General features: G+C 49.1%; 1 protein-coding gene across 1 annotated transcript in view; it reads left to right on the top strand.

The window, feature by feature from the left end:
• LOC144692126 (uncharacterized) overlaps window positions 1-20,138 on the top strand; it is a 161,816-nt gene that overhangs the window by 21,942 nt on the left and 119,736 nt on the right. The window contains exons 7-11 of the mRNA XM_078560623.1: window positions 2,060-2,104; window positions 5,711-5,764; window positions 5,876-5,920; window positions 11,964-12,017; window positions 13,714-13,767. Of these exons, the coding sequence (XP_078416749.1) occupies window positions 2,060-2,104; window positions 5,711-5,764; window positions 5,876-5,920; window positions 11,964-12,017; window positions 13,714-13,767 (252 nt within the window). The remainder of the gene's footprint in view (window positions 1-2,059; window positions 2,105-5,710; window positions 5,765-5,875; window positions 5,921-11,963; window positions 12,018-13,713; window positions 13,768-20,138) is intronic.

The following is a 20,138-nucleotide window of genomic DNA, read 5'->3' as shown; positions in this document are numbered from 1 at the left end:
TGAATTTTATGGAGAGTAAAAGATGAGAGGCTAGAATAGTCGAGTCTGGAGATGCAAACGTCACAACCATTTTGTAAAGAATGGAGATGTGGCCAGGAGAGGGTTAAATTTTACTGGGAGTCACAGGAGGCTTTCAGAGTCTGAAAAAGTAATCAAAGAGTCCGAGAACTCAGGAGTGGAATTGAATTTTCGATTAAGGCAGCAGTTTAACGAGAGGTCAGAGTGTTTGCTGGCTGATTGTGTAAATAATGGTGCGTGTGGAGGGGACAGAGAGAAGCAGTTTTACTAATGGAAACACGAGGCTGCTAGAGCCGCCATTAATTGCCACAGTTCGGGGATGTGGTTCTATCGCTGCTGAAAACATTAAATGGTCAGAGTGAGTTTGATCTGACCCTCCCACTGAGGGAGCTGTTGTCATTAAGATTGGGTAGAATCAGCGCAGATAGTTTCACAGTCCTTCCAGACTTTATCTGCTCAATAACTGATGATAGTGGAGCATTGGTTGAAGTGATTACTGCAGTATGACCACTTTCTCCTTGGAGAGTTAGCCAATCAAACTCCTGAGTAGGTTGGAGACTCGAAAGGGAAAGGCAGCCTGCTTTCTCTTCATGTTAACAAAAGACATTGCAGAAACATCGCTTACTGCTGCAGCCTGTAGTAGGACATTTCTATAGTGCCTGTCACATCCTCCACTCATTCTCAAGCTCCTCACAGCCAGTGGAGTATTTTGAAAGTGTACTAGCTGCTGTAATGTAGGAAACCCGGCAGCTAATTTATGCACAGTAAGATCCCAAAAATAGCAATGTAATGACCTAATAATCTGTTTTAATGATGTTGGTGAAGGGATAAATATTGGCTCCAGGACACTGGGCAGAGCTTCTCTACCCTTCCTCGAAACAATGCCATGCAATCCTTTCTATCCACCTGAGAAGGCAGACTGGGCTACAATTTAATGTCTTTTTCCAAAAGATGTCATCTCTGACAGTGCAGCACTCCCTCAGTACTGACCCTCTGACAGCACAGCACTCCCTCAGTACTGACCCTCTGACAGTGCAGCACTCCCTCAGTACTGACCCTCTGACAGCACAGCACTCCCTCAGTACTGACCCTCTGACAGTGCAGCACTCCCTCAGTACTGACCCTCTGACAGTGCAGCACTCACTCAGTACTGACCCTCTGACAGTGCAGCACTCCCTCAGTACTGACCCTCTGACAGTGCAGCACTCCCTCAGTACTGACCCTCTGACAGTGCAGCACTCCCTCAGTACTGACCCTCTGACAGTGCAGCACTCCCACAGTACTGACACTCTGACAGTGCAGCACTCCCTCAGTACTGACCCTCTGACAGCGCAGCACTCCCTCAGTACTGACCCTCTGACAGTGCAGCACTCCCTCAGTACTGACCCTCTGACAGTGCAGCACTCCCTCAGTACTGACAGTCTGATAATCCATCACTCTCACAAGACTCACCCTCCAACAGTGCAGCACTCCTTCAGTACTGACCCTCTGACAGTGCAGCACTCCCTCAGTATTGACCCTCTGACAGTGCAGCACTCCCTCAGTACTGACCCTCTGACAGTGCAGCACTCCCTCAGTACTGACCCTCCAACAGTGCAGCACTCCCTCAGTACTGACCCTCCGACAATGCAGCACTCCCTCAGTACTGACCCTCTGACAGTGCAGCACTCCCTCAGTACTGACCCCCTGACAGTGCAGCACTCCCTCAGTACTGACCCTCTGACAGTGCAGCACTCCCTCAATACAGACCCTCTGACAGTGCAGCACTCCCTCAGCACTGACCCTCTGACAGTGCAGCACTCCCTCAGTACTGAATGCCTACAGTGCAGTGCTCCCTGGGATTATCATCGTGGATTATTAGTATTTGGAGTTGGTTTGTAGATGTGGTGAGAGTGCTCCTCACTGAACTATAGCTGTGAGCTTGAAAAAGTGGGTGGAATTTGGAATTGGTGACTGGTCAAATGTGTAATGATTGGCCTGTCCTGTCTTCCTGTGTTTTTTAAGAATATCCTCATGAATCTTATTTTCTCTTTTATGGTAGGGTGTTCCTGGCAAATCTGGCCCGAGGGGACAGAGAGGTCCAACAGTAAGTATCTGTCACTCTGAGCACAGTCGGAAACATCATTCTTATTCACTCTCTGGAGATAAGGTCATTGAAGATCTGTAAGGTTGAGTTAGATGGTTTCTTGTTTGAAAAGGGAGTCAAAGGTTATAGGGGGGAGGAAGGAAAGTAGAGTCAAGGCCACAATCGGATCAGACATGAATTTATTGAACGATGGAACAGATTCGAGGGACAGAAAGGCCAACTCCTGCCCCTAATTCATATGCTCATCCAATTAGAGACCATTAATATTTAAATAGGACCAAATCGCAGCAATCTAGACTTTTAAGAGTCATGAGGTAAAAGGTTGAATAACATAGATATTGATAAAATAAAAGAAGTGGGGGATGAATGGGCCGGATAATTTGGGTACATGATTGGCTAAGGGATACGGGAGAGAAGCTAATGGTGACTAAATCAATATTTTTCTGACAGGAGGGAATTGTGCATTGGGTCACCCCGGGGTCACTAGTGGAACAATGGATTTTCTGGCTTTATGTAAAGAACCTAGCTCTGTGTTTGGGGAATAGTTTCAAAGTTTGTGGATGATGGAAAATTTGATAAAGTAGTAAAGAGTGTGCAGGGCAGGGGCAGATTTGAGAGAAACAGACAGATTGGGAAAATTGGCACAATTTAATGTGGATAAGTGTGAAGTGATGGATTTTAGCGGGAACATGATTGCCAAATAATCCAAAGGGTTGGATTGTGAGGAGGGTGAAAGAGCAGAGGGTCCAGTGGGCGGGGGCTGCGTATTTACAAACCCTTGAAGGTGGCAGGACATGTTGATGAGGTGGGTAAGGAAGTGTAAGGGATTCTTGTTTGTACAAACAGACACACTGAATTTAAAAAAAAAGTTATCCTTCACCCTTTCTAAATCACTAGTTAGGATTCAAATGAAGTTTGCATCCAAGATATTCAATGGCATTAGCATCGCTGAATCCCCCACTATCAACATCCTGGGGGTTACTATTGACCAGAAACTGAACTGGTCTAGCCATATAAATACTGTGGCTACAAGAGCAGGTCAGAGGCTGGGAATCCTGCGGAGAGTAACTCACCTCCTGACTCCCCAGAGCCTGTCCATAATCTACAAGGCACAAATCAGGAGTGTGATGGAATACTCCCCACTTGCCTGGATGAGTGCAGCTCCCACAACACTCAAGAAGCTCGACACCATCCAGGACAAAGCAGCCCCGCTTGATTGGCACCACATCCACAAACATTCACTCCCTCCACTACCAACGCACAGTAGCAGCAGTGTGTACCATCTACAAGATGCACTGCAGGAACTCACCAAGGCTCCTTAGACAGCACCTTCCAAACCCATGACCACAACCATCTAGAAGGACAAGGGCAGCAGTTGGAGGGGAACACCATCACCTGGAAGTTCCCCTCCAAGTCATCACCCTGAATTGGAAATATATCGCCGTTCCTTCACTTTCACTGGGTCAACATCCTGGAACTCCCTCCCTAACAGCACTGTGGGTGTACCTACACCACATGAACTGCAGCGGTTCAAGAAGGCAGCTCACCACCACCTTCTCAAGGACAATTAGGGATGGGCAATAAATGCTGTCCCAGCCAGTGAAGAAAGAGGAAATGCACTTTAGAAAGGATGTCGAGGCCTTGGAGAGGGTGCGGAGGAGATTTACTCCAATGGGACTAGGGATGAGGGACTTCAGTTAATGTGGAGAGACAGCAGAAGCTGGGATTGTTCTCCTTAGAGCAGAGAAGGTTAAGGGGAGATTTGATAGAGGTATTCACAATCAGGAAGAGTTTTGAGTAAATAAGGAGAAACTGTTTCCAGTAACAGGAGGGTCAGTAATCAGAGGGACACAGATTGAGGAGAATCAGTGAAAGAACCAGAGGGGGAGATGAGGAGAAATATTTTCATGCAGAGAGTTCCTGTGATCTGGAATGCATTAACTGAAAGCGCAGTGGAATCTGATTCTGTAGGAACTTTCTAAAGCCAATGGGATAAGTACTTGCAGAGGCCAAATTTACAGGGCTTTTGGAGAAAGAGCAGGGGGAGTGGGAGTAACAGCACTGACATGGTGGACTGAATAGCCTCCAGTGCTGTAAGATTCCCAGAATCTCCAGTGAAAACATAATCCAGTGAACCATTGAATCTTGCAGCACAGAAGGAGGCCATTCAGTCCATTGCTAGCCCAAATAAGGGGCAGAGCAGGGAAGGCTGCCCACAGTCCCAATGGGTCATCCAGAGGGGCCTGACAGTTAGGCCCTAGAGCCCTCTGAATTTTAATTTAAAACTCATCATGCCCTCCTGCTGGGGCTGCTGAAGCCCCTGAGTTCCTGGCCTTCTGATTGGGCCAGCAGTATTTGGAGCCCACCCACCATCCTTCATTTGAATGAGTCCAGAGATGGTGGGTTAGGAAACCATCTCCAGGGAAATGGCTGAGCTGCTGTCACTGCAACAACTGCGGGCTCAGGACCCCCATTTTATCCCAATGTCAGGGCCTCAAAGCCCAGGGGAAAATCCTGCCCATCGAGTCAGAGAATCCTACAGCACAGAGAAAATCCACTCAGCCCTTTGTGTCTGTCTTTGAAAGAGTATCCATTTAGTCCCACTCCCCCTGCTCTATCCCCAAAGCCATGAAAAGTTTCACCTTCTCAAATATTTCTCCAATTCCCTTTTGAAAGTTATTATTGAATCTGCTTCCACCGCCCTTTCAGGCAGTGCCTTCCAGATCACAACAACTCGCTGTGTAAAAATAAATTCTCCTCATCTCCCCCTCTGGTTATTTCACCGATTCTCTTCAATCTGTGTCCCTCTGGTTACCGACCCTCCTGCCACTGGAAACAGTTTCTCCTTATTTACTCGATCCAAACTCTACATAATTTTGAACTCCTCTATTAAATCTCCCCTTAACCTTCTCTGCTCTAAGGAGAACAATCCCCCAGCTTCTAAAGTCCCTGTGAATCGAGTGGGCAATGAGAAGAACAGTCTGTTTCTGTAATCAATGTGATCCAATGAGATTGCAAGAAACAGAAGTGGCAAAAATGGAAATTGGATGAATTCGAGTTAAGTCAGGCCCAGAAAGAGAAATAAAGGGAAAGAAATAGTGCATTAGGAAAGAAATAAAAGAGACAGAAAGGAAAAGTAGGGCAGCAAATGAAAAATGTATAAATCTCTAAGAACAATTGACTAACTGGTTGAATGTGAGTAAACTATCTCAGATGTTCCCTCTCTGGACTAGAGAGATCGAGTGGCAAGAACATAAATCTTCTCTTTAACAGGTTCCTTACGTTATTAGGTTCCAGCCCTAAATTTCCGCAGCAAGTTTAATTAATGGGAAAATCCAGAAATTTCTCATAACTCACAGTGAGGTTGAATACAAGATTCTGTTTTTATGAGCTTAATATTGGAATGTGACAAATCCTCCAACACCCTGTGGTGATTCACACTCCCCGGTGTTTCTCTTCCTCACTGAACGTCACTGGGTCATTTACACTCTAATAACAGTGAGTGTTAAACTCACTGCACTGGTAACAGGAAAGCCTGACTCAGTTATTTCTGTTTCATTATTTCAAGTCTCCTGTGAAAATTTCACTTTGTGACTATTTTTCTAGGGTCCACGTGGAGGTCGTGGTCCGAGAGGTCCCACAGGCAAACCAGGACCAAAGGTACATTCTTCCTGGTATCATTGAGATACCTCACTCATAATCCAGATTATTCAATCCTTTATCAACTGCACTGAGGGGCAGGTTTACAGATCATTGTCTCTTTGTCTGCAGGGAACCTCTGGCAACGATGGACCGCCTGGAACTTCTGGGGAAAGGGTAAGCAATCACGTCTCCACAATGATGAGGAAGAGTCACCGGGCGGTTCAATCCCACATCAAGCGCCGATGATCTGAAGATTAGGGAATTGGTTCCAATTGGGCTACTCACTCAGTGAGAGGATGGGAGGGAAAATCAGAGTTGGAAGAACAGTTGGTCACCTTGGCAGAATGAATTTCCATCTCGTTCCCAGTTATTATTTTCACTGAGAGAGAAAGCGTACAATTCCGTGAAGATTAGAGGCAGGTCAGAAGATTGGACAGAATATAAAAACCAGCAAAGAATGACTAAACAAGTAATAAGGAGGGAGAAATTAGAGTATGAGACAAAGCGAACTAGAAATATAAAAACAGATAGTCAGAGTTTTGCATAAGCATTTAAAAAGGAAAAGCGTAACTAAAGCTAGCGTGAGTCCTCTTGAGAGTGAGTCTGGGGAATTGATAATGGGAAACAAGGAAATGATGAAAGTGTGGAGCAGATATTTTGGGCTGTAATTTCTGGAGTTGCAATTGAGCCTGATTGCCACTCCACTCCTAGTTTCTTACTTTAAAATGAAGTGCCCCTATCTCGCCCAACCTTCCGGCTCAGGCCGGCGAGATCACTCCAGTGCAGCGAGTTCCCGAGGCCTACTGTCAAAGGCAGCTCAGTCAAAGGTAGGTTAGCCACACCCTCTTTTTAACAGCCACAAACCAGGTAAGTTTAAATATCCAACCTCTTGGACAAGCCGGGGAGAAGATAAGTGGGTAGGATTGTGGGTGGGGGTGGTTGGGTTGGGCTTGGAGGGCATCAGGATGGGCCAGGGCCTGGAGCGTGGGGTGAGGTGGTGTCAAGTTGAATTGGGCCTGGGTGGGGGGTGCTCGGGGATCGGGCCGGGGTTGGGCCTTGGGGGGGTTGTCAGGTCAGGCCTGGTGGGGGGAGTTGGGTCAGGTCAGGCTAGGCCTGTGGGGTTGGGGAGAATTGGGTCATGTCAACTTGGGTCCCGGAGGGGGTGATTGGGTCAGGTCGAGGCAAACCGGGGGTGGGAGAGAGGGTCAGGTAAAGTTGTGTTGGTGGGCACAAGGGTGTTGGGTTGGGCTGAGGGGGTACGATAGTCGGGGGGAGGGGTGGGGGAGGGAGTCCCATGGTGGGTCGGGAGCGGTAGCCAGGAAGGTGTGTAGCAGTGGGGAGAGTGGGGGGAGATTCCCTTGAGGTTCGGGAATGTATTCGGGGGGGTGTGTTGGTCGTGGGGAGGTTGGGGTCAGTCCCTTGGGGGGTCAGGGGTTAGTCAGGTGTCCTCTGGGGGGTCAGGAGGTTGGGTGGAGTCCCGTGGGCAGTTGGGGGTGTTAGTTGGGGGTGGGGGGAGTCTGGTGGGCAATTGGGGGGTGTCCCATGGGGAATGGGGTGGGTTAGGGTAGGTCAGTGCTAGAGCCATCCAGAAGTTAGAAGTGGTTTTAATTCTTCCAACATTTCCTGGGTAAATATTGCTCTAACGCAGTCAGAACCATCTGAAGTTTGTGATTTAAATCAAATTAATGGATGGTCCTCAGAGAGCAACTGCCCAGCGGAAGTTTGAACTTCTCGGCAATTGCCGGGCAATCCTTACCTGGGAACCTCTGGCGGGGGCAGGTGAGAGGGGTTTCCCAGCGCATCTTGGGGTAACCTCCCAAATGCCCTGCCCTGAAGCTCAGAAATGATGACCCTCTGTGCCTGTCTTCACTGCTAAAGGCACAAATAACATCGCAGAAATACTCGTAAATCAAGAGGAGAAAGGGAGTGAGGAACTTAAAACAATCACAATCACCAGGGAAAGGGCACTGAGAAAATTATTGGAACTAAAAGCTGACAATTCCCCAGGGCCTGGTGGCCTACAATCTAGAGCCTTAAAGGAAGTGGCTGCTGAGATAGTGGATGCATTGGTTTTAATTTTCCAAAATTCCCTAAATTCTGGAAAGCTCCCATCAGATTGGAAAATAGTGACTCCTCTATTCAAGTAAAGGGAGGGAGACAGAAAGCAAATACCTACAGGCCAGTTAGCCTGACATCTCTCATAGGAAAATTGCTGGAATCTGTTCATAAGGACACCATAGAGGGGCACTTAGAAAATCTCAATGCAATCGGGGCAGAGTCAACATGGTTTTGTGAAAGGGAAATTATGTTTAACTAATTTATTAGAGTTTTTTGCAGGAGTTAGAAGTAAGGTGGATAAAGGGGAACCTGTAGATGTGGTGTATTGGAATTCTGGAAGGCATTTGAGAATGAGCCACATCAAAGGTTACTACATAAAATAAGAGCTCATGGTGTAGGGGTTGACATATTAGCATCGATAGAGGATTGAGTAGCCAGCAGGAAGCAGAGAGTAGGGATAAATGGGTAATTTTCGGGTTGGTAAGATGTGATGAATGGAGTGCCACAAGGATCAGTGCTGGGGCTTAAACTGTTTACAGTTTATATCAATGACTTGGGTGAAGAGACTGAATGTTTGGTTGTTAAATTTGCTGATGACACAAAGATAGTTAGGAAAGTAAGTTGTGCAGAGGACATAAGAAGTCTGCAAAGGCATGTAGATAGGTTAAGCGAGTGGGCAAAAATTGGCAGATGGAGTATAATGTGGGAATATGTGAGCTTGTCCACTTTGGCAGGAAGAATAGAAAAGCAGCAAATTATTTAAATGGAGAGAGATTACAGAATTCTGGGGTACAGAGGGACCTGAGTGTCCTGACGGTACATGAACCACAAAAAGTCAGTGGGCAGAAATATCCCCCCTGTCGGGGTGGCTGTGTGGGGGCAGGTGGAGGTGGGCGCGAACCCTACTGGCGCCCCCGATTGGGGATGTGCCGCCATTTTACGTGGGCGGGCCAATGAAGGCCCACCCAGCATGACGCTCGCCTGGAAGCGCTGTGCGCTCCCTATGCGGCCGGGGTGGGGGGGATTCCGTGAGTTGGGGCCTGCGCTCTTTCGTGCATGCACATGAAAGAGCACAGGGACCTCCCTGAGACACAGAGCTGCTTCAGGGAGATTCGGTTAAGTTTTAAACATTCTTGTTGACAAGTGAGTGAAAGGTTATTGGGTCGACAGGAAAATAAAAATGAGACCACAATCAGATCAGCCATGATCTTATTTGATGGTGGAGCAGGTTCAAGGGGCCACGTGGCCTACTGCTGCTCCTAATTTGTATGTTTGTATGTTTATATGTTTGTATGTACTCACTCCCACATCTTCCAGATGTTAACAGGAACTCAGCTCCCATCAGCTGCCGAACTTTGAACCTCCTGTCACCGAGCCAGTGTCAAACATATTTGGATCTGCTGGTTGTCTTTTGTTCTGAGATTGAGTGCACAGTCAGTCTCTGACCAACTGACCGAACGCACCCTGACAACACAACTTGTATTTATGCAGCAGCTTTAATGTAATAAACTGTGCCAAAGCTCTTGGCAGGAATGTCAATCTGACACCGAACCCCACACAGAGTCATTAGGGCAGCTGATCAAATGCTTGATCAAAGATGTAGGTTTAAGAAGCATCGTAAAGCAAGAGTGAGTTTAGGGAGGGAATTCCAGAGTTTGGGTTCCCAGGCAGCTGAAGGCAAGGCTACCAAGGGTGGAGTGATGGAAATTGGGGGATGCTCCAGAGGCCAGAATTGGAGGAACACAGAGATCTCGGAGAGTTGTAGGGGCTGGAGGAGATTACTGAGGTGGTGGGGGGAGATGACATGGAGGGATTTGAAAACAAGGATGAGAAATTTAATATCAAAGTGTTGTTTAACTGGGAGCCAATGTAGGTCAGTGAGCACAGGGATGATAGGGGAACAGGCCTTGGCCTGAGTTAGGACACATGCAGCAGAGTTTTAGATGACCTGAAGTATAGAGAGAAGATGGGAGACCAGCCAGGACTGTGCTGCCAAGCCTGGGGGTAATAAAGGCATGGGTGAGAGTTTCAACAGCAAAGGCAGGGGTGAAGTCAGACGTTGTTATGGAGGGATTCTGCACGGGACATTGGTGAGGCTGCACCTGGACTACTTTGTACAGTTTGGACTCCTTACTTAAGGAAGGATATACTTACATTGGAAGCAGTTCAGAGAATCTTCATTTGGCTGATTCCTGGAATAGGGGGTTATCTTATGAAGGAAGGTTGGACAGTCTGGGCCTGTGTCCATTGGAGTTTAGAAGAGTGAGTGGCGATCCTATTGAAACATTTATTGAGTGGGTTTGACAGGGTGGATGCTGAAAGGATGTTTCCCCTCATTGAGGGGTCTGGCATCGGGAGGCACGATTTAAAAATAAGGGGTCTCCTATTTAAGATGGAGATGAAGAAGAATTTATTCTCTCAGAGGATTGTTAGTCTTTGGAGCACTCTTCCCCAGCGAGCAATGGGTTATTGAATATATTCAAGGCTGAGTTAGACAGACATTTGACCAACAAGGGGATCAAGGGTAATGGGAGACAAACAGGAAAGTGGAGTCAAAATCACAATCAGATCAGCCATGACCTTATCAAATGGTGGAGCAGGCCCGAGGGGCTGAATGGCCTATTCCTGCTCCTTATGATTTTATGATACCACTGCTGTATCATTCCATATGTTAATTAGACTTTTCAATCAACATCAACATCCAGGGGTTTACCATTGACCAGAAATTGATCTGGACTAGCCATATAAATACTGTGGCTACAAGAGCAGGTCAGATGCTAGGAATCCTGTGACGAGTAACTCACCTCCTGACTCCCCAAAGCCTGTCCGCCATCTACAAGGCACAAGTCAGGAGTTTGATGGAATTCTCCCCACTTGCCTGGATGAGTGCAGCTCCCACAACACTCAAGAAGCTTGACACCATCCAGGACAAAGCAGCCCGCTTGATTGGCACCACATCCACAAACATTCACTCCCTCCACCACCGACACACAGTAGCAGCAGTGTGTGTACCATCTACAAGATGCACTGCAGGAATTCACCAAGGCTCCTTAGACAGCACCTTCCAAACCCATGACTACTACAAGTGCAGCAAATAGATGGGAACACCACCACCTGGAAGTTCCCCTCCAAGCCACTCACCATCCTGACTTGGAAATATATCGGCCGTTCCTTCACTGTCGCTGGGTCAAAATCCTGGAACTCCCTCCCTAACAGCACTGTGGGTGTACCTACACCACATGGACTGCAGCAGTTCAAGAAGGCAGCTCACCACCACCTTCTCAAGGGCAATTAGGGATGGGCAATAAATGATGGCCCAGCCAGTGATGCACATACCCTGTAAACAAATTAAAAATGGAAAATTTTGGATAAGTTTGTGCGATGAGGAATTAACAGTTCTTCTAATTGTCCATTCCAGTGACTGTTAATGCAGAAGGAATTGGGCACAGTGTGAAACTAGCTTGTGGTTCACTGTTGCCCAGGACAGACACGTACTCTGTGGTAGGAATGGTGGCCTTCAGTGTAAACCTGAGAGTAATTCAGGAGAAGCCTCTTTACCCAGACAGTGGTGAATAGTGGTGAACCACAGGGAGTGGTTGGGGTGAATAGTAAAGATACATTTGAGGAGGAGTTGGACACACCCCTGGTTTGTAGACTCCCCGTTGTTCGAGTTTGTGCAAGCTGGAAATAACTTCATTCGTCTCCTATTGGTCCTCCCCTCAATAAAGAGAATGTGAGATTACAATTCAAGGGGAAACTGGATAAACACAGAGCAGAGAAAGGAACCAAAGGATATGTTGAGATAAGAAGGGGTGGGAGAGGGTGTGAGTGGAGCCCAAACCCCAGCATGAAGCCCCTGGGCCAAGTGGCCAGTTTCTGTGCTGTGGGTTTATATAAAACGATCAGCCTCTTGATCCACAGATCTCCACTCTCCCTTTGTACCACACCATCATGTGGAACCATTAGATATCTCCAGATTGGTGCCTCAGGGAACACCCAAAACAGCGGGACTTCTGCATCAAATGGAAGGTTCCGGGTAATGGAGAAGGGACTCGGGTGGGGAGGCATGGTCGACCATTATTGCAGCTGTGCTTCCAGAGGGCTTTAGACGCTACACCCAGGTCCTCAATGTTTCATCTTTGTTCTGTTTGTGTTTCAGGGACCTCAAGGACCCCAGGGCCCAACAGGATTTGCCGGACCGAGAGGGCCTCCTGTAAGTAAACCAGTCCCTTTTCATTTGCCTTCGCTGCTGCCAAAGGCTCCAAATCAGGCCTGGTTTCAGTTTGGCTGCAACAAGTCCAATGGATCACCCCAACCTCCACCTGCCCAAGTTAACAGGCCCAATGAGATCATTGGCACCTAACACGAATATGCAGAGATTGGATTGACAGTCTTGCTGCTTATTCTCGGGAGAGAAGCCTGAGAGTTTCATGTTTGGATCTGGAGTATCCCAAAGGAATGGGGAGCCACCCAAAGCAATAATAACCACCCACTGGTTTTTCACTACAGCTTCTCTAATTTGGCAGATAATTTACCCCTTCCTCTTCTCTCACCCACCTCCTCCCATTCCCTTAGGCCTCCCCACCCACTCTGACCCCCACATCCCCCTTCCCATCCCGCTTCCCCCTCCAGCCACCCTTCCCCTCATCTTCTCCCTCCTCCCGACCACTCCTGGTTTTGATAGAGTAAATAAGGAGAAACTGTTTCCAGTGACAGGAGGGTCGGTAATCAGAGGGACACAGATTGAAGAGAATCAGTGAAAGAACCAGAGGGGGAGATGAGGAGAATTTATTTTTACACAGCGAGTTGTTGTGATCTGGAAGGCGCTGCCTGAAAGGGCGGTGGAAGCAGATTCAATAATAACTTTCAAAAGGGAATTGGAGAAATAGTTGAAGGGGAAAATTTGCAGGGATATGGGGATAGAGCAGGGAGAGTGGGATTAATTGGATCATTTTTTCAAAGAGCCAGCACAGACACAATGGGCTGAATGGCCTCATTCTGTGTTGTGCTGTTCAATAGGCAGAATTTAATGCCTTCCCTGAGGTGAGTTTGGTGGCAGGGGGTGTATTTTATCTGGAGGGAGGGTGCCATGGGGGGGACCACACCACCTACCCATCTCCACTGAGGTGAAGTGTGGGCAGTTTCCCTGCCCCCTGCTACCAACTGAGAAGCTTACCTGGGTGGGGTGGGGTTTGCCATACGGGGACATGGATGAGTCAACCCTGGCATGTTTTCCTTCAGGCTCCCTGTCTGGGGGTGGGGTGTGTATGGGGGAGGGGGAGTTATGTGGGGGGGGCGTGGGTTCCTTGTTCAAAGGCACTCAGAACCTAATCAAAGGACCTGGTGTTGGAAATTGTGGGGGTGGATGGGGGGGTCAGGGTGGGGATCGCTGAGGGCCAAACCCCCTGTCCTTGCTGCCAACACCCCTCCCCTCTTCCCCACGACCCCCACCCTGTTGTAGCACCCTCCCCCGCCCCCCAGCCCCCCACCCCCGCAACCCCCCCACCCTCCTGTCAAACCCATCCCACATCACTCACTGTGCTGGGGTCCCTCAGCCACCCCCTGTCTCTCCCGTGGCAACACTGAACGATGAAGAGCAGTCGGCCCCTGATTGGCCAGCGGCTCTCAATGGGCAGGACTCCCGCCCCCGTGGTTATTGTCCTGGGGAGGCCTGCCTGCCTCTGCCCAGCTAAGCGCACTTGGTTCAGCAAGTCTTCCCAGACAGAGGCAATGCGGGATTCTGGCTGGCTCCCCAGTCTGGGGGCAAGACCCTCCTCACCTGCTTTAAATTCCAGCCCATGGTTCTATGAAAGGGATTGGACCATTTAAACACTCAGTTATAAATCTCACAATATACCTCGTCTCTCCCTGGGATCTGGATTTAATGGAGGGAGCATTTTGTTTTCCAGGGCCCAGCGGGTAAAGATGGATTGCCAGGACATCCCGGACAGAGAGGCGAGACTGTGAGTATAACTCCTGTCACGGGTACAAGAAAGCTGATGGAACGTTGATCTTTATCTCAGAGTCTGGAACACAAAGGGAGGGAATGGAAGGTTCTGTTGTCTAGAAACTTGCTCAGATCCAATCTGGAGTAACTGGGTTCAGTTCTGGGCCCCGCACCTCAGGAAGGAGACACTGGCCTCAGAGAGGGTGCAGAGCAGAATGAGACTGGGGGTGTGAGAGTTTAAATTGTCAGGACAGACTGGACTAGACTTGTATTCACTGGTGTATGGAAGATTGCGGGGTGATCTGGGTCATGTTCAGTTAACTGATGGGATATTAGGTATTGCAGACAGAGCTGTATCTGGTCAGGGAGTCAGTGCTGTAGGAAGTCCATGTGAAATTTCAGAAACACAGGGTGTGCTCAGGCCGTGAGCTGTGTAACCCAGTCCTGGGGGTTCTGTAAAAAGTCAGGAGTAGAAGTAAAGCGAGAAAGCAAACCAGAAAGATTCAAAACCTCACTGAATGTGACATCTTTTCAGTGACAGCCTGACTGTTCACTGCCTGTTCACTGCCTGTTCACTGGTTTATGCACTGTCAGGTGGGAGATTAATGACAGACTCTCAATTCTGCAGCAACTTTCACAATCTCAGACCAGCCCAAAGTGCTTTACAACAACAACTTATATTCACATAGCCCCTTTAATCTTTAACACTGCACAATGCTTCACAGGAGCCACATAGAAGGGCGATTAGATCAGATCACTAAAAGCTTGGTCAAAGAGTTCAGTTTTAAGCAGCATCAACAGGTGAAGAGGTTTAGGGAGGGAATTCCAGAGCTTAGGGTCCAGGCAGCTGAAGGCACGGCCGCCAATGGTGGAACAACTAAAATTGGAGATGGACAATAGGCCAGAATTCGAGGAGCACAGAGATGCCTGAGGGTTTTGGAGGAGGGGGACATTAACAGCGATAGGGAGGAGGAGGTTAGTGAGGGGGTTTGAAAACAAGACTGAGAATTCTAAAACCAACCTGTTGCGGGCCCGGTAGCCAATGTAAATCAACAAGCGCAGGGGGGATCGGAGAACGAGACCTGTAACTAGCGAGGCCCTTCTGAAGTGTAGTGACTGTGTCAGTCACCTCAGCTCCAGGAAATCACTGCAGGAGTGTCCACGGCCTAACCATCTTCAGCTGCTTCATCAATGACCTTCCTTCCATCATAAGGTCAGAAGTGGGGATGTTTGCTGATGATTGCACAATGTTCAGCACCATTCGCGACTCCTCGGATACTGAAGCAGCCCATGTCCAAATGCAGCAAGACCTGGACAATATCCAGGCTTGGGCTGACAAGTGGCAAGTAACATTCCCACCACACAAGTGCCAGGCAATGACCATCTCCAACAGGAGAGAATCTAACCATCATCCTTTAACACTCAATGTCATTACCATCACTGATTCTCCCTCGATTAACATCCTGGGGGTTACCATTGACCAGAAACTGAACTGGACTAGCCATATAAATACTGTGGCTACAAGAGCAGGTCAGAGGCTGGGAATCCTGCAATGAGTAACTCACCTCCTGACTCCCCAAAGCCTGTCCACCATCTACAAGGCACAAGTCAGGAGTGTGATGGAATCCTCCCCACTTGCCTGGATGAGTGCAGCTCCCACAACACTCAAGAAGCTCGACACCATCCAGGACAAAGCAGCCCACTTGATTGTCACTCCATGCACAAACATTAACTCCCCCCACCACTGACGCACAGTAGCAGCAGGGTGTACCATCTACAAGATGCACTGTAGAAACTCACCAAGGGTCCTTAGAAAGCACCTTCCAAACCCACAACCACTATCATCTAGAAGGACAAGGGCAGCAGACACATGGGAACACCACCACCTGGAAGTTCCTCTCCAAGTCACTCACCATCCTGACTTGAAAATATATCGCCGTTCCTTCACTGTCGCTGGGTCAAAATCGTGGAACTCCCTTCCTAACAGCACTGTGGGTGTACCTACACCACATGGGCTGTAGCAGTTCAAGAAGGCAGCTCACCACCAGCTTCTCAAGGGCAATTAGGGATGGGCAATAAATGCTAGCCTAGCCAGCGAAGCCCACATCTCTTGAGTAATTATTTAAATAGAAATGACGGCACAGAAGAAGGCCATTCGATTCATCGAATTCGTGCTGACATTCAGTCGACACTGGGATATACGAGCTGGAGGAGGTTACAGAGATAGGGAGGGACGTAGAGGCTGGAGGAGGTTACAGAGATGGGGAGGGACGTAGGAGCTGGAGGAGTTTACAGAGATAGGGAGGGACATAGGGGCTGGAGGAGGTTACAGAGATAGGGAGGGACATAGGGGCTGGAGGAGGTTACAGAAATAGGGAGGGACATAGGGGCTGGAGGAGGTTACAGAGGTAGGGAGGGACATAGGGGCTGGAGGAGGTTACAGAGTTAGGGATGGACATAGGGATTGGAGGGGGGTTACAGGGATAGGGAGGGGTGTAGGGGCTGGAGTAGGTTACAGAGATGGGGAGGGACGTAGGAGCTGGAGGAGGTTACAGAGATAGGGAGGGACATAGGGGCTGGAGGAGGTTACAGAGATAGGGAGGGACATAGGGGCTGGAGGAGGTTACAGAAATAGGGAGGGACATAGGGGCTGGAGGAGGTTACAGAGGTAGGGAGGGACATAGGGGCTGGAGGAGGTTACAGAGTTAGGGATGGACATAGGGATTGGAGGGGGGTTACAGGGATAGGGAGGGGTGTAGGGGCTGGAGTAGGTTACAGAGATAGGGAGGGGTGTACGGGCTAGAGGAGGTTACAGAGATAGGGAGGGGTGTAGGGGCTAGAGGAAGTTATAGAGGTAGGGAGGGGTGTACGGGCTAGAGGAGGTTACAGAGATAGGGAGGGTGTAGGGGCTAGAGGAGGTTACAGAGATAGGGAGGGATGTAAGGGTTGGAGGAGGATACAGAGATAGGGAGGGGTGTAGAGACTGGAGGAGGATACAGAGATAGGGAGGGATGTAAGGGTTGGAGGAGGATACAGAGATAGGGAGGGTGTAGGGGCTAGCGGAAGTTACAGAGGTAGGGAGGGGTGTAGGGGCTGGAGGAGGTTACAGAGATAGGGAGGGGAGTAGGGGCTGGAGGAGGTTACAGAGATAGGGAGGGGAGTAGGGGCTGGAGGAGGTTACAGAGATAGAGAGGGATGTAAGGGTTGGAGGAGGATACAGAGATAGGGAGGGGTGTAGGGGCTAGCGGAGGTTACAGAGGTAGGGAGGGGAGTAGGGGCTGGAGGAGGTTACAGAGATAGGGAGGGCTGTAGGGGCTAGCGGAGGTTACAGAGGTAGGGAGGGGAGTAGGGGCTGGAGGAGGTTACAGAGATAGGGAGGGTGTAGGGGCTAGCGGAAGTTACAGAGGTAGGGAGGGGTGTAGGGGCTGGAGGAGATTACAGAGATAGGGAGGGGAGTAGGGGCTGGAGGAGGTTACAGAGATAGAGAGGGATGTAATGGTTGGAGGAGGATACAGAGATAGGGAGGGGTGTAGGGGCTAGCGGAGGTTACAGAGGTAGGGAGGGGAGTAGGGGCTGGAGGAGGTTACAGAGATAGGGAGGGCTGTAGGGGCTAGCGGAGGTTACAGAGGTAGGGAGGGGAGTAGGGGCTGGAGGAGGTTACAGAGATAGGGAGGGATGTAAGGGTTGGAGGAGGATACAGAGATAGGGAGGGGTGTAGGGGCTAGCGGAGGTTACAGAGGTAGGGAGGGGAGTAGGGGCTGGAGGAGGTTACAGAGATAGGGAGGGCTGTAGGGGCTAGCGGAGGTTACAGAGGTAGGGAGGGGAGTAGGGGCTGGAGGAGGTTACAGAGATAGGGAGGGTGTAGGGGCTAGCGGAAGTTACAGAGGTAGGGAGGGGTGTAGGGGCTGGAGGAGATTACAGAGATAGGGAGGGGAGTAGGGGCTGGAGGAGGTTACAGAGATAGAGAGGGATGTAAGGGTTGGAGGAGGATACAGAGATAGGGAGGGGTGTAGGGGCTAGCGGAGGTTACAGAGGTAGGGAGGGGAGTAGGGGCTGGAGGAGGTTACAGAGATAGGGAGGGCTGTAGGGGCTAGCGGAGGTTACAGAGGTAGGGAGGGGAGTAGGGGCTGGAGGAGGTTACAGAGATAGGGAGGGTGTAGGGGCTAGCGGAAGTTACAGAGGTAGGGAGGGGTGTAGGGGCTGGAGGAGATTACAGAGATAGGGAGGGGAGTAGGGGCTGGAGGAGGTTACAGAGATAGGGAGGGGAGTAGGGGCTGGAGGAGGTTACAGAGATAGAGAGGGATGTAAGGGTTGGAGGAGGATACAGAGATAAGGAGGGGTGTAGGGGCTAGCGGAGGTTACAGAGATAGGGAGGGGTGTAGGGGCTGGAGGAGGTTACAGAGATAGAGAGGGATGTAAGGGTTGGAGGAGGATACAGAGATAGGGAGGGGAGTAGGGGCTGGAGGAGGTTACAGAGATAGGGAGGGGAGTAGGGGCTGGAGGAGGTTACAGAGATAGAGAGGGATGTAATGGTTGGAGGAGGATACAGAGATAGGGAGGGGTGTAGGGGCTAGCGGAGGTTACAGAGGTAGGGAGGGGAGTAGGGGCTGGAGGAGGTTACAGAGATAGGGAGGGCTGTAGGGGCTAGCGGAGGTTACAGAGGTAGGGAGGGGAGTAGGGGCTGGAGGAGGTTACAGAGATAGGGAGGGATGTAAGGGTTGGAGGAGGATACAGAGATAGGGAGGGGTGTAGGGGCTAGCGGAGGTTACAGAGGTAGGGAGGGGAGTAGGGGCTGGAGGAGGTTACAGAGATAGGGAGGGGTGTAGGGGCTAGCGGAGGTTACAGAGATAGGGAGGGGTGTAGGGGCTAGCGGAGGTTACAGAGATAGGGAGGAGTAAGGCCATGGAGTGATGTGATAATTTTAAAATTGACACATCACAGGACAGCAAGCCAGTGGAGCAAACTGGATGATGGTTGAACAGCAATTGGTGTGAGTTCAGATGTGGGGCAGCAGATTTGTGGATGAGCAGAATTATATGTTGGGGGTCAGCAGTGTTCGATGTGAGAGTCTGGAGGAGGCAGTGGAACAGTGTGCTTAATATCCCGAAGTGAGAGAGGAACAGTGTGCTTAACGTCCCATAGAGACAGCAGAATAGTGTGGTTAAGATCCCAAAAGCAAGAACGGAACAGTTTGCTAAAATATCCCAAAGTGGGAGAGGAACCGTGTGCTTAATATCCCAAAGTGAGAGAGGAACAGTGTGCTTAATATCCCAGAATGAGAATGGAACAGTGTGCTTAATATCGAAAAGAGACAGCGGAACAGTGTGTTTATTATCCCAAAGAGACAGTGGAACAGTGTGTTTAAGATCCCAATGTGAGAGGGAAACAGTGTGCTCCATATCCCACAGGGAGAACGGAACAGTGTTCTTAATATATCAAAGTGAGAGGGAAACAGTGTTTAATATCCCACAGTGAGAGCAGAACAGTGTGCTTAATATCCCAAAGAGACAGGGGAAGAGTCTTGCTAATATTCAAAAGAGACAGTGGAACAGTGTGATTAAGATCCAAAAGTGAGAGAGGAACAGGGTGCTTCATATCCCAAATTGAGATAGCGGAACAGTGTTTAATATCCCACAGGGAGAGAGGAACATTATGCTTAATACCCCAAAGTCAGAAAGGAACATTATGCTTAATATCCCAAAGAGAGAGTGGAACAGTGTGCTTAATATCCCAAAGAGAGAGAGGAACAGTGTGCTTAATATCCCAAAGAGAGAGTGGAACAGTGTGCTTAATATCCCGAAGTGAGAGAGGAACAGTGTGCTTAACGTCCCATAGAGACAGCAGAATAGTGTGGTTAAGATCCCAAAAGCAAGAACGGAACAGTTTGCTAAAATATCCCAAAGTGGGAGAGGAACCGTGTGCTTAATATCCCAAAGTGAGAGAGGAACAGTGTGCTTAATATCCCAGAATGAGAATGGAACAGTGTGCTTAATATCGAAAAGAGACAGCGGAACAGTGTGTTTATTATCCCAAAGAGACAGTGGAACAGTGTGTTTAAGATCCCAATGTGAGAGGGAAACAGTGTGCTCCATATCCCACAGGGAGAACGGAACAGTGTTCTTAATATATCAAAGTGAGAGGGAAACAGTGTTTAATATCCCACAGTGAGAGCAGAACAGTGTGCTTAATATCCCAAAGAGACAGGGGAAGAGTCTTGCTAATATTCAAAAGAGACAGTGGAACAGTGTGATTAAGATCCAAAAGTGAGAGAGGAACAGGGTGCTTCATATCCCAAATTGAGATAGCGGAACAGTGTTTAATATCCCACAGGGAGAGAGGAACATTATGCTTAATACCCCAAAGTCAGAAAGGAACATTATGCTTAAT

This window comes from Cetorhinus maximus, chromosome 17 (assembly GCF_964194155.1).
Source record: "Cetorhinus maximus chromosome 17, sCetMax3.hap1.1, whole genome shotgun sequence".
Classification (NCBI taxonomy): Eukaryota; Metazoa; Chordata; class Chondrichthyes; order Lamniformes; family Cetorhinidae; genus Cetorhinus; species Cetorhinus maximus.
This window is presented reverse-complemented; position numbering and strand designations above follow the sequence as displayed.